Genomic DNA, 22,057 nt, shown 5'->3' with positions numbered 1-22,057 from the left:
TCTCGGCGAGGGCCAGGAGTTTCAGTCTTTTAGTTCACTTTCAACTCTTTCATCAACGTCAGCTACAAACATATGCAGCTCCTCTCACAGAACGAAAACAGATGAACGAAACACGCAGACGAATTTCCTTGAAAGAGTTTCAGAGCTACAGAGTGATTGGATGTTGTGTTCAGATATATAAGGGTAGTCAGTGACGCAGCTCTGGATCTATGCTGTGAAACCAGTGATGAGAGTTAATGTTGCTCTCGGTCTGTTAGATTTCAGACTGCTGGTTTGGAGCTGAGTGCATTTCTCAGTTTGGAGCTGAGTGCAGCAAAATAATGTGACATTTTGCAAAGCAGTATTATGTTAGTACGCAGACTCTGAGCATTTAAATATCAGTCATTTGGTCAATTTTGCAAATTTTGCATTAATTGTTCTGAAATTAGAAGAAAAACTGCTTCTTTTTTTATTCTTAATCAATTTGAAAAGACTGAATATCATGAGATTAATTGACTTTGAACATTTTCCTTTGGAGATATAATTTGAAATAAATGAATACAAAATGAAAATGATATACTGGATATGTTATAAACATTTTAGCAATATATACTGTAACGTACACTACCAGTCAAAAGTTTGGAAACACCTTCTCATTCAAGGGTTTGTATTTATTTTAAGTATTTGAAACACTGTAGATTAGACTTTTTAATTCACTTGTAACATTTGTATATATCTTAAATTTGTATTCTCTTTATTTATCTATTTTTATTTTTACTTATTTGAACATATTCTTGATTGTACTTACGTCTGTGTTGCTGCAACAAACAGATTTCCCCTCTGGGATCAATAAAGTAATATCTTATCTTATCTTATCTTCCTTTTCCCAAACGCTCTAAAAATGTCTCAACACTAACTGCATAAAATGACTAAAACACTACATTTTGAGATACACTACCAGTCAAAAGTTTGGAAACACCTTCTAATTCAAGGGTTTGTATTTATTTTAATTATTGTAAACACTACACAAAACTATGAAAGAACATATATGGAATTATTTAATTTACAAAAAGTGTTATGAATATGTTTTATATTTTAGATTCTGTAAAGTAGCCCCCTTTTCCCTCCATGACAGCTTTGCACACTCTTGGTATTCTCTCAGTCTGCTTCATGAAGTGGTCTCCTGGAATGGTTTCTAATTAACATGAGCCTTGTCAAGAGTTCATTTGTAGAATGACTTGCCTTCTTAATGTGTTTGAGACCATCAATTGTGTTGTTCAGAGGTAGGTTTAGCACACAATGGATAGCCCTATTTGACTACTGTTGTAATCCAGATTATGGCAAAACCAGATTATTTCATAGTTTTGATGTCTTCAGTATTAATCTACAATGTTGAAAATAATTCAAATCAGTAAAAACCATTGAATGAGAAGGCGTGTCCAAACTTTTGACTGGTAGTGTATGTGATTTAGATACTTAGCATCGTGTCTTTGGGTAACTGATAAGGCCTTCAATGTAAGTGTTAGCCTGTTCATGAATACAACTGAATATGATGAAGTTATAGAAATAATGTCACATCTGTGTTTACATTTAAATTAAAGGATATAATAGTGCTTTGAGTCCAAACAGAAATCATCTCCAAGCAGCAAAACCACCCATCAGACCAATCGAACAACACTGCATCATGAAACCTCCAAAGCTCAACACCCGTTTAAACTCTTGGTTACTCTCCTGCACACACGCAGCTGGTGGACTGTTAAACACAAAGACAAAACTCAGACCGGGTGCCTGTGTGTGTGTATTTGGGGAAACTCTTCCGAGCAGAACGAGCGCATGTCTGACAGAGAAAGGGTTTCGGTGCCACACTTTGGTTTGTGGCTGTCTGGGGTGACAGCAGCAGCAGCAGCAGCAGCAGCAGCAGCAGCAGACGTTTCTACTAAAATATGGCCCGTTTGTCTTCCTTCTGTGTAATCTTGTGCTTCGAATGACTTCAGATTTGCAACCTGCACTTTATGTTCCATCTTTTGGGATGGCAATTCAAGCTTGATGTGTGCAATAGGCAAGCAGGTGTAGACCTTAGGGATGAGTGTCAGATGCTGCAATAAGAAGAACTGGTGGCATTAACACTTCTTTAGGTACATTTCTCCTATTATCAGGATGAAGTCTGTTTAAATATGGAGATAATGGGCTTTTGTTTTTAATGAGGGATTTAAATCAGACTCATTCTAAAGCCTCCGTCCAAGTTGCATCTTTGTATTACATAAGCTGGTGTTTCTGTGGTATTAATTAAGTTTTCACTAGTTTTAAGTCAGGGATTTGTTACTTTGTATTGTTTTTATTGTGCTTTTCTAAGATTGCATATTTGTTCTTATTTGTATCAGTTCCTGTCTGAAGTAGGGATGGGCGTTTCAAGCCAAAATACTATTTAATAATCATTGGCATCTATTCAACGATTATTCAAATAATCACCCCCCACCCCCCCAAACACACCTGTCCCATTAACAGCCCGTTTGTATGGCAGTCGTGTTAACCAGCAGCCGAACGAGAGTAGCGGGATATCAGCGTCTGTCTCAATCTTTATGTCGGCGTTTCTGTGATGCAGCATGCCGTGCATGTTGGGGGCGGCAGTAGCTCAGTCCCTGGCTTGGGAACCGGAGGGTTGCCGGTTCGAGTCCCAGTATGGACAAAGTTTGGCAAGTGGACTAGTTCACTTGCCTGTGCACTGCCGAGCTGTCCTTGAGCAAGGCACTGAAACCCCAACTGCTCAGGGTGCATTGGTGCAGTCATGGCAGCATCCTCACTCTGAATCTCTCCCTAAGTGCATGTCCACTGCATGTTTGTGCATAAAAATTTTTATATATACCAAACTGTGTGTGTAGCATGACCAAAACAAAATAACACTAGTGGAAAAAATTGGATTTCCCTCATGGGGATTAATAAAGTATGTTTCTTCTTTACATTTTACAGCCATGCTCAGTCTCTGGAAATACATGTGTTGTGGTGTGAGATTCAGAAACAGAGAAAATCGCTGTAACTGTCGCTAATGTTTTCTTCTTCTTATGTTTCTTCTGTTACTTAATGCGGTTAGCAAACAGCTTTGAGACGCTCTATAGCCACCATCTGGTGGGAACACTGTATTACAACCAGGCACCAGTGAAAATGATAAAAAAAATGTTACTTTTAAAATGAGAAAACATTCAAAGTAACAATATAACTAACTTATATTTGGAAATCATTGCCCATCCCTAGTCTGATGCAGTTTGGGCTTCACGTTTGTAATAAAGATGCTATTAATGCTACATGCAAATACAGCTGATGTGTGTCAAACTGCCTCTTAATTGTTGTAGTCTTGACATTATCATCACTGTCAATGTCTTAACATTTGCTAAATGTAATCTAGAAAATATTAACCCTCATTCATATTTACATAGGACTAGGACTAAGTAGGTGTAGGACTATAAAATTCAGGAATATAATTTCAAATCTTCCAGCTCAGTTTGAGAAATGTGCAAATAACAGAGAGTAAACACAAGAAACTGAAAGTCTGATTGTTCTTATAGAATCAGCTCCTCTACAGACGTGTGCGCAGCTCACACAGACCACAGAGGAAGACATAAGAGCATATTTTTAAGGATCATGAAGCATTCCTTTTCACGACTTTAATGGATCTTGTCGCCATAGCCACGCTCTGTTCATTACATGAACCCCTTTAAACAATAAGTGCTCAATCTTCATGCAGCACAAGGACGATAGCTTTTACATCATTCATGTTATCATGGCAATAACATAACCAATTAGGTCCTTCATGGCCATGAAACCATTAACATCACGAGCCACCCTGGTGTGAAAACGATCATTCCCTCAGATTGCTGAAAAATGACAGGACCACACATGCATGGGAAAAGCCTATGCAGGTTTTTAAAAAGCTTCTTTTTTTACTTAAAATGTATCACCTTACAGGAAAATTAACTTTAAAGAAGCTGAATGAATTAAAATGTTTAAACTCTGAAATGATTCAGGGATTTGTTCTTTTAATTCTTTTTTCTCTTTTAATCCCTGAGGGCAAATTACATTTTCACTCTGTTTAAATGCACCACACACACACACACACACACACACACACACACTCAAATGCAGAGACAGGGTCCTGTGAAAATGCACCAGTGATGAGCTGCAGAGTGAGAGGGTTTGCACGAGGGTTGGTGCCTTGCTCAAGGGTGCATTGGCAGTGTCAGGACCTCTATCTCTGTAGCAGGACTTGAGCTTGACCTCTACTTCACAAACCAAGTCCCTACAGACTCAGCTACTACCACCCCCATTTATTTAAAACCCCTTTAAAATGATGTTGTTTTCACTTTTCATAACATGTTAAGGATTTTTTCAGTGTGTCATAAACTATCTTTCTGTTGTCAATGTAAACAGGTGGGACCCTGAGTAAAGTTATATTATATATGTAGCTCATTTCCCTCTTCCTTAATTACTTTAAAGCCTCAGAGGACTACAGCCAATCTAATCACAGACAAATACATATTAAGCTGAACTTTGGAAATGAGTTTTTAATAAGTCATTATGGAGGTAAAACACTGAGTCATGTTTTAAATGATTAAAAATGAAAAAAATGTTCTTTTTTTCCAGGATGTAATTTCCTCAGAAATAAGACAGCTTTGGTCAAAAACAATAAGAACAAGTTAATTAAAATCCTCAACAAAGTGTTCCTGTTGCATTCTAGTTTTTTCAATTCTCAGCATTTTATGGCTTTATTTGCTGAGCTTAGAGTATCAGAACTTTCCTGGGACGGGGCCTAATGAGCCTTACATTTGCACATCACACAAAAAAAGATGGCTGCCATGAAGTTTGCAAGCACCAATTTCATGTTTGCATTGTAAGTTCTTCTATAAGGCTGAGACAATTTCCTCATTTGCACAAGCACCATCTTCCCTCCACCTTCCAGCACAGAGAAGACGCCAAGTAGGCTCTTGTGCATTGTAATACACTGGTGTCAAAAGAATAATAGCCAAAGTGTGCTCAACAGGTTTTATTTTCACTGTAGATAATTTACAGTATTATCCAAAAGGGGACCACAGCAACTGGGTGCAATAAATAAGAGCAGTAATTTCAGTTAAAACAGAGTCTGCCTGGAACAGACTGAAGGAGAAGAGAACAATAATAACATTTTTTTGTTTTGCATGTCAGAGTAAATTTACTACCCCAGTTCATTCTTGATGTAGATGCATTCAGGATACTTTGATGCAGTGGAATAAAATCCACTCTAGTGTTTCGAGCTGATATGCAATAGTCTGAGCAAACAAATATTTAATGCTGCTCGACACCAAGAGCCTGTTTGTGAACTACAGCAACATTTATTCACTCTGTCAGTGCATGGGGTTGGTGGAGACCCTCGACTCCCTCCCTGTTGTACTAACACCATTAAAAAAAAATTCTGCACAGCACAAAACAAAACACAGCCTGCACAGTATGTACAGGGCTTATTAATTAGTACTATTTTCTATTTGCTTCAATGGCTAATGACAATCAGATGGGAATACCTCGTGCTGCTGCAGTAAGTTATCCAACGCTAGCCTAATGAGCGTATTGTTAATAAAAGATTCATCTGCTTGAGTAAAGATACATGAGCAAATGTAAATTAGATATGGCCCAAATTTCTGTTTAGATGAGCCTGTAAGTCCAGCGGTGTTTGAATAAAGCTTTAAAAATAGATTTGAAGATAACACACACACATTCACACTCACACTCACACCCCTCCCCCACCGACACTCGGCCTGACCAACAAACCTGCTCCTCCCCGACACAGCAGCAACCTGCCAATCTGTGGGAAGCTCTGCACCGAATACCCTGAATACTGATACACTTTCATTACAAACAACGCCAGGGATGAGAGGGAAAAAAGTCAGAGCGACACTATTCTTGCTGCCTCAAAGAACCCCGTGTTCTCTTTGTGTATTGATTAGCTGGGTTGCTAGCGCCTTTATCCTCCTGCTGATTTTTTTTTTATCAGTCAGAATTATTAAATGAATACAGAGCACAGTTCTGAGGGGAGATGTTGAGCAGCCATGCTACATCCTTTTGTTGTTTTTTTTTTAAAAGAGAATGATATGTGAGTGATGGACGATAATTCAGGGAAATGAATGCCAATCTATTTCTGCTCTCCCCTGACAGTAAACGCTCCGTGTTAATATTTGGTCTGATTCTGATGCCATCTGTACAAATCTGTCGGGTGCTTTTTATACATCTCAGTCCAGTGACATCATTCATGTTTTCTCCATCTGACTCCTAATGTTTACTCCTGCTTTGCATTTGAGGTAAGCCATTGGAGATGATGCTTCATAGGTCAACCAATCTCCATGGACCTGCCTGATAAGGACGGAAGACACCTTTGGGGATGAAGAACACCTGCATGTTTTGCTAATGAGGCCTTGCAGGGGATCGTTCATAACAAACAAATAACTGCAGATCAATTACACACATCGTAAGACTAAGACAAACAGGAGGCTTTGGCTGAATAGAGGAAGGGAATGCATTAATTCACTGATGGTAATTACAGTTTTAATGTAATTCATTCAGCCCATTTTGCATGTGACTGGAAAGGCTATGAAAGACATGTCGTACCAACCGAGTCCAGATGTCTTACCTTCACTGCAGTCCTTTCCTTGGAAGCCCGTCTTAGAGCAGTCACATGTCGGTTCTTCGTTAATTAAACTGCAGACTCCTCCGTTTAAGCACATGTTGGCTGTACCGCAGAGGTCCTGTAAGACCCCGTCGCCGTTGATCATCTCAGACTCCGTGTTGTTGACCTTTATGTCTGTTATCCATCCAGTGAAAGGCAGCTGATCCTTGACCACGGCCGATGTCAGTCGTAACGCCACAGATCGTAACTCCGGTGGTATTCCACCAACAAACAAATGACTAAAAACAGTCATATCCCGTCTTTTTGACTTCACCTCCACCCATTTTGTCTCACCGTCCACCGTCAGGGTTGTGTTCTTAAAGTTTCTCCTTATCGTGACTGCATGCCACTGGCTGTCGTTGACCGCTGTGTCTGACACCACGGTCGCAGGCTCGGCGCAGAAGATCGAGAAACGGAGGCTGAGTTTGCCGTTCAGTATGAGAAGCTCTAGAAAGTCACAGAATCCCTCATCGTCGAAGTAAACTAGCAGCCCGTGGGAGCTCTTCGTTTTCATGATAAAGCTCATTTCACTTTCACAACATGCATTCCACACTGGAAACCTAGCCCACTGCCCCTCAGCACCTGTAAATTCTAGACAAGTGCTTATTTCTAGAGAGCAGCAAATGAGCAGCCCAACCCATATGATATGGGCACCCTGTGGCTTCTGTAAAACCATCGTGCAGTTAGAAGGTCTGTGATGGTGGAGAGGGACTTATGGGGCTGAATTTATTTGAAGGAGCCTTTGCTAAAGCAGAAAATATATATGTTTGACAGCGAGAGAGTAGACTGGCATATAACTGACTGTCTACATTGGTTTGTAAGTGTGAGCTGATGCATTGTCAGAGGAAAGATTCAATGTGATGATATATTTGCATAGCAAAAGGCTTGGCCAACGATTATTTCCTGGAGCAAATACCATTACCTGACACTGTCCAGGCCACAGGCCAAACCTCTCACTGTTGGTGCCAAAATAGTTTGAACTGTTTAAAGGTCCTCTCTGCCATGGCTATTAAGAGCAAAGTGACAGGGATTCAAATATCCATTGGGCACACTCAGTCTAATTTATGTAATTATGGAGCAGTCCCTTCTGGTGCCAGTTAGAGTGTGCACGGTTTTACTTGAGTTGAAATGGCAGCTTTAATCTTCATGTTCATGCCAACATTATTTGGCGGGTAACTGGAAGCCTTGCTCAGGGCTTTCACCCTGCATCCTCTGTAGCAATGAAAGAAAAAAAAGCCATATGGAGTCACGCTGGCTGATAAGCTCAGCAAAGGAAGCAGTCTGTCTGTCTGTCTGTGAAGGCAGTCCTCAGTCCCAAAGCCCTCTGCAAAAGAAAAGCAAATTTAATACAGTATCAGCATTTCCACAGGATCCATTTCCAAATCCACTTTGGCCAAAGCTTTAATCAAAAGTCAGAGTTAATGCTGAGATTAAGGCAGAAGCACGGCCAATCAGGCACTTATATCCAGAAAGGCCTTTGTCACAATAAACACAGGCTGTATCATTACATTAATACCATCAGGGCTTTCCAGGAAGCACAGAGCAGCACTGGACAGCCATGAATCCTCGCATGAAAACATCTGAGTGACTGTCTGTGTTAGGAACAGTCTTTAAACATGCAGTGCATTAGAGGCGGGCATGCAATCATGCAAGAGAACATCAAGTTAATTATTATGTGTGATCTAAGCAGCCTGCATCATTAATCAGATGTTCTCACGTCTATAAACAATCCCTGCTGGTGATCTGCACACCAGAGTCAGAAAATGGAAACAGCTGATTTACAAGTCTCCTTTTTTTTTTCAAGCAATAATACTTTCCCTTGACCTCGTTACAACTTCTGCAACCGTGAAAGACCATCATCATCATCATCATCATCATCATCAGCATTCCCATGTACACTACAGGCTTTTATTTGCACTGGCCTGCCCTCCCTGGAAGACCTACCCTGAGAAAAAGTGCGTCATTTGATTCACAATGGTTGGTTTGTGTAAGACGAACCAGCTGGGCATCCTGCTGGTTCTCAGTCAGAACCTCAAAATATGCTCTCTCCACAATATCTGCCTCGTCACTATTCTTTTTTTCCCCCCACCACTCCGACAATAAAGCGGATTGTGCTCTTCCTGCACAACTCCTCAGAATAAAACACAGAATCACACAGACCTGGTTTTGAAATCTCCGCAATTAGTTTGCATTTCCAAAGAGGGGGGGAAATATGGATCGGACTTTAAACAGAGCGGAACATCCTCTCTCCAGAAACAGCATATGAGATAAATCCGAGAGGGCACTCATATCATCAGAACGCTTTAAATAATACATAGAAAATCCCTCAGCGAAATGCACCGTCTCCCTGTGCCATAACGGGATATCCTCTCCACAATAACATGCCCCATACCTTAACATCCTCCCCTGGACGACAGCTGCAAAGAGCGCACTATAATTACTGTCTTATTCCATGCCAGTATCTGCAGTGTTTCTCAGTCACAAACAACTCTAACAACCCTTACCATCACATCAGGATGCCTTTTTATTACCTTTACGCGTCAACTTGGACTTACTCGCACGGGACCTTAAATAGTTGGAAGAAAAATGCAATTTCTCGCATCTGAGCTCCAAATAAAACCACGACAGTCGAATTTCTTTAAAAAACCCTGTACCTCAAATCCACTCTGGCGAAACCTTCACACCAAGATCTGCTTTCAAGTGAATCACAGCATCAGCGAGAGGAAGAGATGAGAGAGAGAGAAGGAGGAGAGAGAGAGAGAGGGAAAAATAGAGGAGAGATGCGTCCACTTTCACTCTAACTCCACTATCAACCTTTCTGAGTGATGGAGAGAAAATTACCTTTAATATCCCGTCCCACAAGTTTCCTCCTAATACAAAAACAACAACTTAAAGAGGAAAATCAAAACGCAGGATGGAGTCGTTTTTGGAAGCGCGCGGAGCCCAAAAATCCCGGTTATCTTTGAGGAGGAGGAAGAGGAGAAGGTGCAATCTGGTCTCCCTGTTGAGCTTATCCAGCGACTGTCAGGAGCCACAGACAGAGAGCGTATCACGTGTCTCCCAGTGATGTCTACCGGGGAGGGGCTGAATGCAGTACCTTGGACAGCGCCTCTGCCTCCACGAGCATTCATCCACGGACATTTATGGCACAGGCAACTTTGGAGATAAGGCTTGTAAAACTGCTGGGATTGATTCATTGATCCCACTAAAGACACTAAAGGCAGGGAGGGAGTCAGAGGGGGGGTTTGGGTACATTGGTACACTTTGAGCACGTGGGGTATAGCGTCTGTCTTTTTTCTTACTGTGTGTATTATCTTACAAATCGATTCTGATGAATTACTGCAACCCATCAGCGGAACATAGACATAAAATATGAACACAGTCAAACAAGGAGATCACACTTCAGATTATATTATGGGATACAGCTGTTGGATTTAACACTTCTTCTTGTGGTGTTTTATTTGTTCTGTCATATTTGAAAATGTATTTTTATTCTTAATAGTTTTATTTATTTATTTATTATCTATTTCAAATGTAGTCACTTTTATTCTACTTTATTTACTTATTTATTTATTTTAAGTCTCACATCTTATTTTCTTTTAATGGTTTAATATTTTAATCTTTTATTATCTTAGAAATGTATTTTACTTTGGTGATTTTAATTTCCTGTTTTGAGTTTTAACATCTTATTTTTTACCTCCAGTGTTTCCTCATTAAGATATCATGAGAGAGTTTCCTCAGTTTGCTCAGCAAATTATTTAGATTTTTTATTTATTTATTTTATTTTTATTGTTTGTATTACTATTGTTGCATAATGTGTTGTTAACCTTAGGATTGTGGGGCTGGGTTTGGGGCTGGGATCTTTTTCTTAATTTATTCTATTTTAAGTTGTTTTTCTTGTACAGCACTTTGTGTGACAATCTCATTGTATGAAAAGTGCTTTATAATAAAGTCTGATTGATTGATTGATTGATTGATTGATTTGCAGAATCTTGTCCAGCATCTCTGAGTGAGGAAGTTCACAACAGGCTGTCTAATATTGCATAATTGATGTAGAAAATATTGCACATACTACAAAGTCTACATCAGAATCAGAATCAGAATCAGCTTTATTGGCCAGGTATGCTTGAACACACAAGGAATTTGACTTAGGTAAGCTGTGCTCTCTTTGTACAAGGCATAAGAATAAGACATACAAATAAAATAAAATAAATATAATAACAATAACATCAGCTATAAATACAAAAGAACAACAAATAGGCATGACTAATATGTACAGGCTAAAATAATATGATAAAAGTGCAGTGGTGAGTTGCAGAGGTAGTTTTTACATTTAAAAAATGGTAGTTAAATAATAAAATAAATAGAAATATGGAATTCTGCTTGGAGAATTGTTGCATTGTATATTTACATGTTGCATTGTATATTTACATGTTGCATTGTATATTTACATGTATTCTAATAGTAACAATAGTGATAATAATACATTTTATTTGTTAAGCACTTTACATTCGGAAACCAATCTCAAAGTGCTTCATGTCACTGAAACAAGCAAAAATTGAAAACAGACAATAGATTGCACTTATTAAAAACAGTGTAGTTAAATAAAACAGAAGCAGCAGGGGAGGGCAGATACAAACTAGGGAAATGCACTTCGAAAGAGGAAGGTTCTTACATCTTGTGAAGGCTGCTCAAAAGAGACTTGAACAAGCTTTCTGCATTAGAAAAATAAATCTAACGTGAAATTCTGAAATACTTTTCAAATTATTTCATATTGTGTGGGAGAATGTTTGCTTGATTTTTTTGCATTTTTAAAAAAAACTGTATCTTCTATTACTTTAAAATATTCAAACAGACCGTACTTATTCCTTTGAGTTACAGTATGCCCAGAAGCCTGAGCTAAATTTACACATGAGGAACAACCAAAACACACATTTATCAGCTCCAGCAATTTAGTCACATCCTTTCTGTGTCCCCCTCAATGCTATGAGCAAGAAAACGCCCAATGACTCATAACCAGGTCCAGCAGGAGAGAACACATCACACCTATTTTAAAGTCACTTCACTGGCTCCAAGTCCGTTTTAGAATTTATTTTAAAATGATGGTGTTGGCTTTTGAAGCTCGTAGGGGGTCAGCTCCAGACTACATTGCATCATGTAACCTCAGATCCTCTGGTAGGTCTTTACTAACTATTCCACTCTCAAACAGAAAAACAAAAGGTGATCGAGCATTTTCTGTCCGGGCCCCTGAGCTGTGGAATGACCTGCTGGGAATATCAGGGAAGCTAACACACTGTTGTCTTCTAAGTCACTTTTAAAAACTCACTATTTTAGACTTTTTATTGATTTGATGGTTTATTGCGTTTTATCACTACTGCTGGACAATGATATGTTCTTAATTACTGCCTACTGCTTTTTAAAATTGTTTGTAGTGCTTTGTAATTTGTTTTGAAAAGCGCTATATAAATAAAGTTATTATTATTATTACTGTTCTCACTGTCTGTATTGATTTTGACTAACATTTGTTCATATGATATTATTTTCCACCCATTTCTTCATTTCTGGAAAATATCTACTTTTCCACAATCTTAGTATCAGCAGTGACGACCTCTACCTTCATCACTGCAGAGTCATTTTCTGAAATATTAGGCTAATTTGCCTCATCTTCAAGTCGACAGTCTTGATTATATGGTGCTGTTGCACCTTTAACTTCTGCATGAATTCTTGTACTTTTCCCCCAAATGGGTAAATAAGTTAACACTCCCACATTAAAAGTGTTCCTGTTTCCATGAGACATTTCCGGCCACCCTGTGGAGCTTATACTGAGTCAAATAAAACCTATGTAATTACCTTCATTCAGTACATTTCCCCTATAGCTCCATCTTTCCTTCTTGTTATATACATTATAGTTGTTAAAGGGAAGTGGGTTGCATGAGGTACTTTTCAATAGCAAGTGTATTACTCACAGAGGATTCTGGTCAGGTCAGCCAGAGAACCATAACAGAAGCTATAGGCTATAAACTGCTGCAGACTGGGTCAGCTAATTATAAGAACCTCTGACCCAAACGCTGATGTCAGTGCATGTGTCCACTTTTTAATATTTTGCTCTGCTCTCAGAAAGCTCATTCGTTTTTGGATTATTCCAAGCACTTAAGTGTTCTTCTGCCTGCAGTGCACTGATCAACTTTGACAAAAGAGACAAAAATACAACCAAACTAAAGAGTGATTCTGAATGTGATGATGGTGTGTGGTAACACGAAGACACCTTTATGAACTGGTGTTTACAGAGGGAGAGTGAGGCAACGGATAGGAGGAGAGAGTGTGGAAACGTTGGTGCTTGCAGGATAGCATGAGAGATCCCAAGTTACCTGGTTGTGCAGGTGTGTAAACTGTGAGCCCATAAACGCATAGAGCTGCTGTCACAACACTATTACTTCATGACCTTTCTGAATCAGAGGATACCAGCGGATCACTCACGCCTGCAATCTGCATCACTCATTATCCAGAGCTCCCTGCTTCATTGAAGACCGCTGTTTCACCCACTTTCTTCAATTTTCAGAAGTTAGATTAGTAAATGGATGGAAGTATGCCTTCAAGATAAGTTTTAGCCTTCACTGTTATTTTTTATTGCATAACCAACCAACCCAGATATGTTTACCTCATCAAAATACACTGTGTTAGCTTCTGAAAGTGAAGACTGAGCTGAAATAACAAACTCCACAGCCATCACTGTCAGCTGCATAACTTTCAGCATTTGTTACTTGAAATTATCTCAAACTGAGATGCTCACATATCAAAAATCACAATATTTCAGTGTAGTGGGCAGAAGTAAAGTCGACTCTACCTCATTGATTCAAACAGCTGATCAGTGAGCTGCAGGAGGAGGAACACAAATTTGCATCCGAGGACACAAATGAATGAGCCTCCTGCAAGGTGAAGCACTGAATGATTCCTTGATAGAGTGTACCTTTACAGAGACAAGAGTGTTTGGGTCAGAGCTTCTTGAAATGAGCTGAATTAGGTGGTAGAGCTTCAGTTCTGGTTCGCCTGCCGCTTTCTCAACAAAGAGGGCGATCTGATCAGGATTCCCCGGATGATAAACTTACATTAGGTACTTAAACCTTGTACAACACCACCTCAGTAAAACCAAACTGTCCCTTTAACCACTCCTCCTCCCTCGTATCACACCTTAGGTCCTCCTGCCGAATGATCCTCAGAGTCTTATTCTGAAACGGAATGAATGCGTTTTATTCCACAATCAGAAGTACATGATTCATCTAAAACGTATAGACACTGAGGACGCATGCTGCTGACGGGAATCTTGTTATAGTAATCCCTTAGGCCAGCATTTAAGAGCATGTGAATGAGTTAAGTGAGCACTAGTTCAGTGTACACCAATGAGACATCCTTGAGGAAGGTACTTGAGGAGTGGAATAGCCTCTCAGTGGCAGGAAACACAAAGGCAAGAGAAAACATCCTCTTAGCTCTGTTCGGATACTTTAAGGTCGAATACTCAACATGAGGAGAACAAAATAAATCAAATGATGCCTAATTTATAAATATGAGGACTGTGCATTATCATGCCTGCTTATGTTTCATGATGACACTCTGATCACTGCTTTTTGGAGAGTATATGTGAAATAAAACGGACAATTCTGTTGCAGACTAGTCGAAAAATATCAAGCAATTTCATGAAATTTCTCCTGCAAATTACAAATACGGTTGAGTTTCTTCCTTCCACAACCATTCATGCCTGATGCATCTTTTATTCACACCAGGCAGGCCCTGCACCGGAATCTGTGGACCCATGTCTGCTGCAATTGTGCTGCAATCAGTCTTTCGATTCAGCTGTGGAAAGCTGCCTTGTATGTTTTTCATGTGACCAAAAAAAGCAAGAGCAGTGAAAAGATCAAATTACTGAGAGGTAGATTTCATCTCTGAAAATAAAAATCTATATTTTCCAGAAAATAATTTCCTTCTCCTTTTTGGGTGCTCTTTCTCCTGTGACATGTGACTGTCAGGATAACACACAGTGCTCAATTGAGATGGAGTAGGTGTGGATGTTGATGCACAGAGGCATGTTGGACTATGCTATATCATTTTAACCAACACTTGGACTTCCACTCTTTATAATCATATCCAAGTAACCCTGCCCAAGTCCTCAGTGTTATTAATGATTACCATTTCCTTTCAGGAGCTCCATAAAGTTCCCCTCCGACGTTTTCAAAAAGTCCCTTTGAAATAAAGTTTGACTCAGTATTCCATTCACTTTATAAGGATCAAACTATTAGTCATATCTGCTGACAAACAGGGCTTTGTCTTTTGGAAGGGTTCGACGTGCAGAAGTCGAGGTGTAAAGAAACATCTGAGGTTACAGTGTTGCTTGTGTCACCGTGATGACAGATTGAGGAGAGCAGGGAGATAGTGCATTCAAGATTAATAGAGGTCTAAGCTCTCTGGGTTCACACTGGGATAAGATAAGGCAGCTTTTTTGTTCTGACATTAACAATCTCTCTTTTTTTGCAAAGTAATCTGAGTCAAAAGCTTAAAAACAGTCTGACATTTACATTCTGTATATTCTTCTTTCTTGACTCAGTCATTTAAAAACAGAAGTTCAGGTATGAAAAGTCTATAACAGGTGTGTCAAGACTTTATTGACTGGAGTGGCCCAACTGGGGCACCGCCTCCAGCAGGAGTGACATAAAATATACAACATGACATCATATAAATCCTCTAGACTTTATTAATTATGAACTCAAAAGATGTTCCTCCAAAGTCACACTAAGAGGTAAAAACTGAGAGCAAATGCCTGCGAACTCACCTTCAAAAAATCTGTAGAGTAATTAATAATAAGAATAAGAAGAAGGAGGAGGAGGAGGAGGAGGAGGAGGGGGGGGGGGGGGAGGAGGAGGAGGAGGAGGAGGAGGAGGAGGAGGAGGGGTGGGGGTTGGGGGAGATGGGGGGGGGGGGGGGGGGGCGGAAGTAGGGGGGGGGGGGGGGGGGGGGGGGGGGGGGGGGGGGGTGGATGTAGGTGTATAAAGAAGAAAAGAAGAAAAAAAGAAGAAGAAGGAGGAGAAGAAGAAAGACAGAAGGGGAGGAGGAGGGGAGGAGGAGGAGGAGATGAGGAAGAAAAGAAGAAGAAGAAGAAGAAGACGGAGGATGAGGATGAGGATGAGGATGAGGATGAGGATGAGGAGAAGAAGAAGAAGAAGAAGAAGAAGAAGAAGAAGAAGAAGAAGAAGAAGAAGAAGAAGAAGAAGAAGAAGAAGAAGAAGAAGAAGAAGAAGAAGAAGAAGAAGAAGAAGAAGAAGAAGAAGAAGAAGAAGAAGAAGAAGAAGAAGAAGAAGAAGAAGAAGGAGGAGAAGGAGAAGGAGAAGGAGAAGAAATAATTTTATTTATATATGGCTTTTCAAAAAACTCACAAATAACACATTAAAAGACAGAATAAAAAACACAGTGACTACAAAAACATTAACAGTTAATAGAGTTCTGAAGAGGTGTGTTTGGACTTGGGATTTGAATGTTTGTAAGTCAGTGGAGTTGCGGATGTGTTTGGGGAGGGAGTTCCAGAGAACGGGGGCAGCAATGGAGTAAGCCCTGTCGCCCCAGGTTCGGTGCTTGGTCCTACAGGGTGGGGAAAGGAGGTTTACCTTGGAGGAGCGAAGACCACGGGAGGGGTTGTGAGGGTGAAGCAGGTCAGTGAGATAGGAGGGGGCAAGGTGGAGCAGTTTGAAGTGAATGCATTGGGGGGACAGGGAGCCAGTGGAGGTTTTGGAGGACAGGTGAGTAGACGGGCAGCTGAGTTCTGGATGTACTGAAGTTTATTGAGGACTTTGGATGATGAACCGTATAGGATGCTGTTACAGTAGTCCAGTCTGGAGGTGATGAAAGCATGGATCAGGGTTTCATCTGCAGGGAAGGAGAATATTATTATGATATTATTTAATCATTACAAGTCAAAATAAATCTGTGAGCAAAAAGTTGATTCTAAGTCCCGCCTCTGACAGGGTAAATAGCCAATCATAGTGACACATTTTAGGTTGACCCCTGAAGCAGCTAATTAGCCTTCCATTGGGGCCCAGACCACCAATCAGCCCCCCCTTCTGGAAATGTCTCTGCTTAATAATGAACATAAATCACAGTAAATATCAGCTGACATTCTCTTTCTTCTGCTCCTCCATCTTTGCTGCTTCTTGACCGTGATCTCAGACACCAACATAGCCCACAGCGTTAAGAATATCCAGAATGTCATGCACGTCTCACATTTTCATTGTCTGAGAGGTCTGTCAGACATTTTCAGATATTTCACCAGTGGGGCAGATGGTGCTGATGTAACAGAACCTTTTTTTAAGAGTTGAGGCCTCTAATCTCTGATCTCAATGTTCATCTTTCCTAAATTATTTAGAGTAAGATGACTCAGTTGCTAAAAATACACCGATTTGAAACTATGTGCTTCGGACCTTTTTGGACATGTGAATCAGAGACACAAGGATGTGTGTGTGCATTATATTAATGAACTGTAGCCACCATGTGTCAAAGGTATATTTAACATTTATCCATCTAAAGATGATTTTCTTTAACCTTTTGTGGCTCCTCTTCCACATTTATCCTGCTCCTGTTCCTCTTCTGAATGCTCCAAACACACTGATGCTCTTAATCAAATTCATGTTCTGCAGATGTTGACGTCTACAAATTCTACCTTTCTGACCATCCACCATTATTTATGACAGATTCAGTCCAATTGCTGTCCTGACTGATGCTGGTGACCAATTAAAATACGTTAAAATCCGATGACGCACAGTGTTACCTCACCTTAGTTACTGGAACGAACTAATGAGGTGATTATGAGGATGACAGGTCATGAAAACTGTCCAGTGACTGGTCTGTCACTCCAAGGGGACTGTGTGCTCAAACTCATGGTCATCAGCTTAAGTCAGGGTTAACTCTTAATGTGATACAACAGGAGGGAGACAGAGAAAATAACACTGTGTGTGTTTATTTTCATGCTGTTGAATTTCCATCAGATGAAATATCCTCCCCCTGTAATAGAGTTATAGAGCAGCTTGCTGAGCAGCCAAACTCATCAGAATAACACTGTCAATGTTATTGTTGTGGTCTGCCTTCAATTAGTATGAAGAGAGCAAAAGGCTCTGCAAATTGGTCGCAGGCAGTAAGTCCGTCTGTCCCTCACTACTATCAGCGCTCTGTAGACTGAACTCAACTACTGTACTGGTAGCTGGCAGGGTGCCGATCACAGATGGAGCTGGAAAGAGCTACACAGATGAATACAAAGTGCACTTTGCTGAATGAGATGGAAGTCTTCATGCAGGAACAACCTTTGTCCCCCGAAGCAGACAAAACAGACGGCACTTTATTTAGGTGCAAATTATATTCAGGATTTTATAATAAGTACTTTTTTAAGAACCCAAGCCATCCATTCATCCATCCATTTTCTTCCGCTTATCCGGGGTCGGGTCGCGGGGGTAGCAGTCCAAGCAAATTGACCCAGACATCCCTCTCCCCGGCGACACTTTCCAGCCCCTCCTGGGGAATCCCAAGGCGTTCCCAGACCAGGTGGGAGATATAATCCCTCCACCGCGTTCTGGGTCTACCCCGGGGCCTTCTCCCAGTTGGACGTGCCCGGAACACCTCTAAAGGGAGGCATCCGGGAGGCATCCTTATCAGATGCCCGAACCACCTCAGCTGACTCCTTTCGACGCGGAGGAGCAGTGGCTCTACTCCGAGCTCCCTCCGGATGTCCGAGCTCCTGACCCTATCTCTAAGGCCGAGCCCAGACACCCTTCGCAGGAAACTCATTTCAGCCGCTTGTATCCGCGATCTTATCCTTTCGGTCATGACCCACAGCTCATGACCATAGGTGAGGGTTGGAACGTAGACCGACTGGTAAATCGAAAGCTTTACCTTCCGGCTCAGCTTTATGGATAGGATCTCAAGGCGCAGCCGGGGGGAGGAGGGTCTCCAGTTCGGGGAGCTTGGAATCTCATCTCTGCTTTTTGCAGACGATGTGGTTCTGTTGGCTTCCTCCAGCAGGGACCTCCAGCGGGCATTGGGGCGGTTTGCAGCTGAGTGCGAAGCGGCCGGGATGAGAGTTAGCACCTCCAAGTCTGAGGCCATGGTTCTCTGCCGGAAAACGGTGGATTGCTCTCTCTCGGTGGGGAGTGAGACTTTGCTCCAAGTGGGGGAGTTTAAGTATCTCGGGGTCTTGTTCGCGAGTGGGGGTAAAATGGAGCGTGAGATCCACAGGCAGATTGGTGCGGCGTCAGCAGTGATGCGGACGTTGTATCGGACCATTGTGGTGAAAAACCCAAGCCATTGTTTCTTTATTTTTTTTTATTCTTCAGGTTTCTGTATGAGTTTTGGTGCAAGAAATGTATCCAACTGTGGCTTTTTCTTTTTTCAAAGATCTGTTTATTTGATTTTTTTCACATTATATACAGAGGATCAATTTTAACAATTAAGGCAAGTGGTGTTTTTCAAATACAATAAATCAAAAATAAGAAGACAGGTGAAGAAATCTGTTAATTAGAAGAAAAAAACTATAATTTTAATTATTATTATAATAATTTCAGATTGGAAAAAAAAAACTAAAGAAGGAAAAAAGAAATCAGAATAATGCAAGTATGAAAAATAAGTAGGTTTATATTAAAATATACATATATATATAATATATATGATAATAAATATAAAAATAATAAATATGAAAGGTAAAAATAAGAAAAACAAACAGACAAATAAAAAGAATGAACACCACATGTAATAAATTAAAACTACACCCAGAACAAAAGGTGGCTTTTGGAGAAGTCTAACATGTGCTAATTTTGTAGGAAACCTGAAGTCTGAAAATACAACTGATTTAACTTTTCTTTACTTTATTTTGAAAGTGTACCTGGGAATTACTAATTTAATATTTCCTGTCTGATTGTGGAGCCTGTGCTCTCTACTCTGTGAATGAGCAAACACAGGAGTCTGTGGAGAAGATTTACTTTATTAAATTTTGCTTTTAGCAGGGTTAACCTTTATTTGAGGAGAGTGCATGAGTGTTAGAGGAAAAGCTGAAATAAATGGACCTTGATATTATTGATATTATTGAACTGTTTATGAGACTGGGCAGTGGGTGTTCCTGCAACCACAGGAACATCTCCCAAGCTAATTTGGCCTCTCCCAGACTAATTAAAAAAAAACTGTACACTTAATCATGGCAGCTCTCGAATTTCTGCATGAGGAGCATCAGCTTCCTCTTGTGTAAGGACTAATCACAGACCACCATGATGCAGAGAATTAAGCTTAGTAAATATGATGTTGGTCATAATTTCAACAATTGGTAGCCTTATATTTGACATTAACAGTTCATGCACTATCTGTGTGTAAAGGCTTCATTTGTTGTGCATCTGACTTGAGAAAATTTTCAAACAGTGAAGTCATGTCAGCATTTTCTCAAATTTCTCTGACCTGATTTTGGTTTTGATCAGTGAGTGTCGGTTGGGGAAGAAGGGTGTGGTTTCAGATCTTACTGAAGGTACAGAGCAGAAGTGACTTAGACAAACAGGGAATAACTGCATGTTGTAAGGCTGATCAGAAACCTGAGGCAACTGTGTGCTTGCTCCGGATTCTGCAAAGTGACTTATAACTATGACAATCATAAAACTGGCAAAGATAGATTATGTTTGGTACTTTATTTGTTGGGTGCACCATGTCATCCAGCCAGGAACCTTTTATGTATGTTTGTTGTGTTAGATTGGTGTTTGGTGCATCTCAGTCTCCCTCAAAAGAAACTCTTCTCCTGTGTTTTGATAGGGTTCAACATAACTACATGAGCTGACACAGATGGAATTACTCCAGTGGCTTCCTGCAGGACTGGCTGGCTCATTCACAGTAAGTGATGGCTATGAGCCCTGAATTCAGTCAAGGCTCATTTACACTCTTTGCATGTGCATACAGACATGGACTGAGTGCTCTACCTGTACTCTGCTTTCATTTTGTCCATATTTCTGCATGTTTGCACGTTGAAGGTTACAGATACTGAATAAATGTTGCAGTACAAGCAGAAATTGTGGTGGCATTGTTGAGCAGTGTAGCGATCAGTTCAGGGCAGAGTAGAGTGGCAAAACACAAGAGAGAAGAACACTTGGGAAAACAATTTTAGGAAGGATTTTGCAAGTTGTTTGGTAACTATTAACACAATGAAATAATGAGAGGAAGTTTGGTGGCCCTGCACACCCACACTGGGGTGTGCTCAAGTAGCCCGGTAGTTCAAACCTCTGGTCAGTGGGCGGACTTGTGATATATGAGGACATAATAAAATCAATGCTAACTGAATGTTATTCATCAACTTCAGTGTGCATGCCTGCTCACTGTCACAGTGTCTTGAATATGACATATTTAAACAGATCAGAAACACTGTTAGCTCAGGCTGTGATCGTAAAACATACTAATGGATGTCAGTCTTTACTTTATGACTGTTATAAATAAAGTTTTGGAATTGTTTAAAAAGTGTTTTAACTCTGACATCAGCTTCTTAGACTGACCAAAGAACTTCTTGTTGTCAGCTGATACTTCTTTCAATCATTACATTCATCTTTTCTTCCTTCCCTCTTTATATTATTACTTTTTGGTCTGTCTCCTGTCCCTAAGATTTTTTTTCAAAATTAGGCCCTATGTTCCCACATTTCCTTTTTCATAAATTTCTATCAGACGTTATCCCCCTTTCTCCCAATTTGGTAGCCAATTACACCCAGTCTATTATCCAGTAGCAATGCACTACAGATGGAATGTAGCTTTTAGCTAAATCTGGTGTGCCCATCTCTTTGTTTATAGCAAACATTTAATGTAAGTCCACATTGTCCTTTTAGATAACCAAACTAAACTAGAAGCACAGAGGCCTAGCATTGACTATCTTCTGGTTAGATCAGTGGAATGAAGCGCAGCAACTGGACGCAAACCATAGTTGGATTTTGATTTTGATTTGATTTGATGACTTTATTTCGAACATGTAAAAGTAAAAATACAACAACAAAAAAAAGCACACAAGTAGAAAAGAAGAAAGAGTTATACAAACATGCAAGAAAAAAAAAAAAAAAAACAGTTTTGCAAAAGAAACAAAATCAATATTAGCAAGCAGTCCTAATTTTGAAAATGTCCTAGAAATGTGGAAACAGGGCTGTGGGAACATAGGGCCTAATTTTAAGTGAAAAACATTCTTAGAAATTAAGGAATGGAGGGCTGTGGGACCTTTGGGCTGTGGGAACATAGGGATGACCCTGTGTGTAGAACTAAGCCACATTTAGAAGAACAGACTTGATAGAAATGGAATAAAATATTCCTTAGCAGTTGTAGAGTTTAAAATCCTGTTTAATCACCTGAATATAAAATATG

General features: G+C 40.2%; 1 protein-coding gene and 1 long non-coding RNA gene across 2 annotated transcripts in view; one reads left to right on the top strand and one right to left on the bottom strand.

Annotated features, from left to right (window-relative positions):
- LOC117811937 (neurexin-1a-like) overlaps nt 1–7,849 on the bottom strand; it is a 404,484-nt gene extending 396,635 nt beyond the window's left edge. The window contains exon 1 of the mRNA XM_034682434.1: nt 6,629–7,849. Coding sequence (XP_034538325.1) covers nt 6,629–7,340 — 712 coding nt within the window. The 5' untranslated portion in view covers nt 7,341–7,849. The remainder of the gene's footprint in view (nt 1–6,628) is intronic.
- The window catches only part of LOC117811938, a 103,544-nt gene that overhangs the window by 77,556 nt on the left and 3,931 nt on the right, over nt 1–22,057 (top strand). The window contains exon 2 of the long non-coding RNA XR_004631088.1: nt 20,480–20,557. This is a non-coding gene — a long non-coding RNA (uncharacterized LOC117811938). The remainder of the gene's footprint in view (nt 1–20,479; nt 20,558–22,057) is intronic.

Source organism: Notolabrus celidotus, chromosome 4, assembly GCF_009762535.1.
Source record: "Notolabrus celidotus isolate fNotCel1 chromosome 4, fNotCel1.pri, whole genome shotgun sequence".
Classification (NCBI taxonomy): domain Eukaryota; kingdom Metazoa; phylum Chordata; class Actinopteri; order Labriformes; family Labridae; genus Notolabrus; species Notolabrus celidotus.
Note: the sequence above shows the minus strand (reverse complement) of the source record. Positions and strands in the feature narration are given on the sequence as shown.